Source organism: Garra rufa, chromosome 4 (assembly GCF_049309525.1).
Source record: "Garra rufa chromosome 4, GarRuf1.0, whole genome shotgun sequence".
NCBI lineage: Eukaryota > Metazoa > Chordata > Actinopteri > Cypriniformes > Cyprinidae > Garra > Garra rufa.
Window position 1 is genome coordinate 6,747,678 of NC_133364.1, and position 6,019 is coordinate 6,753,696.

Sequence of the window (6,019 nt, forward strand, 5' to 3'; positions counted from 1 at the left end):
GAATCACAGGAAATATAACCAATAAACATAAAATACATAAAAAAGATAATTTTTTAGTTAAAATAATTAAATTGTTAAATTTAGTAAAAAATTGTTTTAAAATAATATGAAATTAAAAATAAAATATATACAACTTTTTATTTTTTCATAAAATATATAAATCAATAAAATTTGTAATAATATAATCAATAATGAAGTTAAAAAATGATTTAAATTCTTTTAAAAATATAGTTACATGTTGCTAAATATTTGTAAAAAAATTTTACAAAATATTTTCACAGTAAAATAAAATGTATTGATTTTTTTTAAATTTTTCTTAAAATATAAATAGGATAACTAAAAATATAAAACAATAAACCAAAAATATATAAAGAAGATAAATAATAACACATATATAATATATTATGTAAAAAATAAAATATATTATTAAATAATATTAAATAAAAATAAAATAAAAATTTCATACAATGTAAGATCATCAAAATATTTTATATTGATCATATAAAATATGTACAAATGATATATAGTTTAGTAACATTCATTAAAAATTGTTACATTTTATAAAAAAATAAAAAATAATTTATATACATTATATAAATTTTATTTAAAAGAAACAGTTACATTCATTAAATAGTTACGTTATATAATAGTTTCACAATAATATTTTTTTTGTAATTTTAAATAATAAAAATTATTTAAAAATTATTTACTAAATATTTTTTAAATAAAATTAAGTGAAATAAAATATGCATGGAAAACATAAATAAGCAAACAAAGTATATAAAAGAAAAGAATCAAATACATAAGGAACAATGTACAGTTAGCTAATCATTATGGCAAAATAAACACTTTGTTTTTGGATGATGACTGGTTGACTGAACATAATCTCACTTGCTAGTTTAGTTTGACTATAGTAACTAAGTTAGTATGACCAAACTACTATGCATGCATGCATACATACATTTTTATTTTTATGTGCAAAAAGACAGAACATTATACAACAAATATCACCATGCAAAAATAAAAGAGCATGTATCAGGATCAGCTTGCACAACTAAATATTACTAACAAGTTTATTTATATTTTCAGTTTATATTGATTGCTTTTAAATTGAAATCAAGATAAATGAGTGTGAACAGCTTTATATGCATGAGTAAATTTATGCAGTTTCGGGTCAGTAATGAGATCAGACTCGACAATGAACCAGCGCTAAAGATTCATCAGCTTTACTTCAGCATGCCTCTACTTCGCCACATCAAAATTTCATGCTCAAGAAACAGTCTGTGCTTTAAGTGGATCAGGCACAGGGGGCAAAGAAAAAATAGCAACACAGCCGCATGACAAAAAACCTCCTCGTGTCTTAGAACTGAGCTGGATAAGAGAGGCAAAGTTGTGTCGCTGACATCGAGAGCTTATCTCTGATCCACACGTCAGGCTGTGGCCAGCTGAAATATTAATGCACACGCCTCCGTTTGCTCAAGAATAGCTAAAGGGGCTGTGAGGGATGAACTCACCATGCTACATTTTTAGGAGAGTGGTTTTTCTCTCACACACACACAAACACAATAGTGCCAGCGGCTGCAAAACTGACCCCAAACTTACCACTAGCCTGATTTTCAAGAGATAAATCTGACTTTATTCAGGCAAACAATGTGTTACACAGAAAATTTAACTAATAAATACAGCTGAAAGCAGGAATTAAAGGGCCAGGAGGACAACAGAAGCAAAATGAGGAGCTAAGCTTGGAAGGAACCGCAAAAATTAGTAATCAAAGACATTTAAAGATGACTTTAAGCAAAATAGTTAAAAGCCCATAAATACAGTCCCTTTTAATTGGATGTAATTGCTGGTGGGGACAGTGTTTGCTGTCAATATGTCAAAGTTTTGCAGTGATACAGCCTCAGATCCAGTTTGGCATCCTGCCATCAAATTTTACGAAAATGGTTTGATCTATCAAAAAACTGTTCATAACTTTTGGTCGGCACAGTCTGAAGACTCTCTGAGCCAATTTTGGTGAAAATCAGACAAACAGTCTAGGAGGAGTATAAAAAAGTAGGTTTTCAAAAAAGTATTTTGTTTCTAGCTCTTACAGTTCAAAAGCTATGTGAGTGCAAATTTGAGATGTTTGTGGTGCTAGAGAGTTTGAGTCACAGACTCTAGATTGGCTGTGGGTAATTTTCAGACTGTCCTGTATCTGTGTGCCAAATTTCATAACTTTCATGTAAGCAGTTTAATGGGCTTTCATAGACTCAAAAGCAGAAACAGAAGAAGGCGGCAAATACACCCACACATCCATTTTAGCATCATGCCATATGAGAATGGTTTGTTCTATCAAAAATCTTTTAATAACTTTTTGCCAGCATGGTCTGAAGGTGATCTGAGACAATTTTGGTAAAAATCTGACAAGTCAATTTTGGTGAAAACTGTGTTCTGTTTGTGTTCGAGAATTTTGTTTCCTTTACGGTTCAAAAGTTACTAGCATAAACGTGGGTGCAACTTTGAAATGTTGATGGCGCTAGAGGGCTTGAGTTAGAGACTCCAAATTTGCTGTGGTTAATGTTCAGACTGTCCTCTATCAGTGTGCCAAATTCAATAACTTTCTTACAACGGGTTTAATGAGATTTCCTAGACTCAATAGAAGAAATGTCAAAAGAAGAAAATACAGTCTCAAATCATGCCATCAAATTTAATAAGTTACATGAGAATGGTTTGATCTATCAAAAAGCTTTTAAACACTTGTTACCAGCATGGCCTAAAGATGATCTGAGACAATTTCGGTGAAAGTCAGACAAACTGTCTAGGACGAGGTCAAAAAAGTAGGTCTTCAAAATGAATTTAGTTTTAAGCATATAAGCATAAACGTGACTGCAAATTTGAGCTGTTGTTAACGCTAAAGGGTTTGAGTTAGAGACTCCAAATTTGTTGTGGTTAATGAACAGACTGTTCTCTATCTGTTTACCAAATTTCATAACTTTCCTGCAAGCCGTTCTATAGGGTTCCATAGACTCAACAACAGAAATGGAAGAAGAAGAAAATACAGCCCCAGTTCGGCATCATGCCATGAAATTTGACAATGACTTATACAAGAATGTTTCTTGGCAGAACCTTTTTGCCATGATGGTCTGAAAATGATCTGAAACAATTTTAGTGAAAATTAGGCAAACCGTCTAGGACAAGTTATATTTTTCAGTAAATTTAAAACGAGAAAAATGTTATGACAGGAAATGACGTCATATGGTGCAATCATAAGTTACTGGCATAAACATGAGTGTAAATTTTTCTAACTTTCAAACTTTCTAACAAACGCTTCTATGGGTTTCCATAGACTCAAAATTTGCCCTCAAATTTGCCATGGTTAATTTTCAGTCTGTCCTTTATCTATGTGCCAAATTTCATAACTTTACTGCACATGTTTCTATGGGTTTCCATAGCCTCAAGAATGGAAGAAGAAGAAAAAGCAGAAGAAAGAAGTACAAGAACAAGACGGAGATAGAAGAAGGTTTGAGTAAACACCCCAAATTTGCCTTGGTTAATGTTCAGGCTGTCCTTTATCTGTGTGTCAAATTTCATAACTTTGTATTTCTATGGGTTTCCATAGCCTCAAAAGTGGAGGAAGAAGAAAAAGGAGGAGGAGAAGAAGAGGAAGAAAAAGAAGAAGGATTTGAATTAGATACCCTAAAACTGGAGTGGTTCAGGCTGTCCTTTATCTGTGTGCCAAATTTCATAAATTCCCACAAAAGGAGGAGGAGGAAGAAGAAGAATAGTAGATGTTCTAACCTGTGTTTCTGAGATGGCCACTGTGTTTTTAAACACAATCCACTCCACGTTCTCAGAGCAGGGCGGTGCGGTGAGTGACCCATTGTACATGAAGTATTTTTCAGTGGACTGTGGAAGCAGAGCCAGCAGAGAAAATGCTTCTAGAGGGCTGCTTTTACCTGAAAACCAAACACAAGCATATTTGTGTGTTATGGCAATTTGAAATAATGAAAAGCTTTGTGGATATAATCTTTAACAAAAAAAGGGATTTACCAAATCGGCTCACGCTGTTCACCCCTTCAATGATGGCCGCATAATCCTGGTTGTCTTCAATGCTGGCCTAAGAAACGGACCAAACGTAGGTCATTATGATAAAGGGGTTGCAGATGATTAATATACAGATGCGTTTGTGAAAATGTCACCTCGAAAAGGACAGCCACAGCAGCAATCTTTCCTCCGCTACCTATGGCCTCGTCTATGGATTCAAACTCCTCGTCATCAAAGCAATAGATCTGCATCTGTAAAACAGAGACACACAATTGTAACCTAAAGTCAACATGAACTCACATTTTATTCTCTTATTATAACTTTACCTCCAGGGGGAACCTGTTTCCGTTGAGACTGTGTTCAGATCCGTCTGAAGTGGCGTTACATCGGCCCCAGTGGAACGTGATCCTGCCCACTTTAAACCTGGATCTGAGCCCACCTCCGCTTATGAAGTACTGACCGTTCAGACTGATTACCACTGGGAAACACGATACACACACACACAAACTCAATGACCGCTTGACGCGCAATTGTGTTCTTCATTCAGCACGCCTAATTGCTCATATTTCATATTTCGGCTTTCATCTCTGTTAAAAGATTCAATTTAAGCTTTGCCTTTTGTGCTGGAATCATCTGTCATTCTCACAGTGTCAAATCAGAACAAAAGATTGTGCGCCAGCTTTTCTTCTGCACTCCTGTTAAAGCACAGACCGCCTAAAATACGACCAGCTGCCATTCACAGGTATGAGAGAGAAACGGCAGTAGATTTTATTCTTCAGCGGCTCCATTAGTCTGCCAGTGATTAATCTCAGGTTGTAATTGCATTCATCGCAGGCCATCGCTCTGGGGAGTTAATATGTCAGTGTAATTTCACTGAGTGCCGGTTAAAAGAGTGAATTCAAATGCCAGACACGTTTTATCTGCAATATGGAAACGCCACACACCTGTTTTGCCATCGTTGGTGATGGTAGTGGATTCTGAGGTTGGTTGTTCCCAGTTCTCCAGCTGCAGATACTGGTATTGAACCCTGACCTGCGTGAACTCCTCACTGATGTCAATGGGAGACTGTCTGGCATTGCCACACACCGGATATTTCTTCGCCCAGTGCTTTTGATTCAGAGCCCCTGTGAGGAATAAGGGTGTGATAAAAGAAGGGAATCATCTTAATAAGAGCAGACATTTTTATCCAAAGCAGCTTACAAAAGCAATTTGTCAGACAACAATCTTGCAGCAGATAAGGTAAAGATATTCATCTGACTTTATATAGATTTTTTAGGTAATTTATGTGAACGTATAAGGTGAAGGTGCTATAACTGGTCACTATTTTTGTCTTTGAACCTTTTAAATTATCTTTTAGTTTAATTATTGTATGTATATGTATATGTATATGTATATATTATAATATAAAAGCGAAAATATTGCATATAGTTCCTCAGTTAATATGAAATCAAAACTGCACTAGAAAATATACAAAAATATAAAATTGATAAAAAAAACTTTAAATATTAAAACTAAATAATAAATTAGTTTATAATAATTAATAAATAAATAATATCATAGAATCATATATAAATTATACACAAAGAGCAGCTATTCATAAAAAATCTTCTAATGTCTAATGGTAAACACTCAAATATTCAAAAGAATACAAAGTAAATGAAAAAATCAAGAATAAATTATACAAGAACTATAAAAATGCTATAAAAATAGTGTTATGAATACAAAAAAGAGCAGCTATCCACAAAAATCATTTTAATAAAAAATAACGTTATTAAACAGTATTAAATAATTTAGCATTTTATATTTTACAATATTTTTAATAATATATATTTTTTAAATATTTAAAATATTTACAATATTTTAAACATTTATTAAATATTTTAAGTAATATATTATAATATAATATAATATAATATACAAAGCTATCAGAAAAAATAAAAATAAAAAATACATTTTTAGATGGTGAACACTCAAATAATACAAAATGAGAGCCAAA

General features: G+C 32.8%; 1 protein-coding gene across 1 annotated transcript in view; it reads right to left on the bottom strand.

Moving 5' to 3' along the window:
• Positions 1–6,019, bottom strand: part of ptprz1b (protein tyrosine phosphatase receptor type Z1b) — a 40,436-nt gene that overhangs the window by 20,647 nt on the left and 13,770 nt on the right. The window contains exons 12-17 of the mRNA XM_073838479.1: positions 5,706–5,710; positions 4,968–5,147; positions 4,350–4,501; positions 4,179–4,274; positions 4,030–4,096; positions 3,778–3,935 (exon numbers count right to left, since the gene is read on the bottom strand). Of these exons, the coding sequence (XP_073694580.1) occupies positions 3,778–3,935; positions 4,030–4,096; positions 4,179–4,274; positions 4,350–4,501; positions 4,968–5,147; positions 5,706–5,710 (658 nt within the window). The remainder of the gene's footprint in view (positions 1–3,777; positions 3,936–4,029; positions 4,097–4,178; positions 4,275–4,349; positions 4,502–4,967; positions 5,148–5,705; positions 5,711–6,019) is intronic.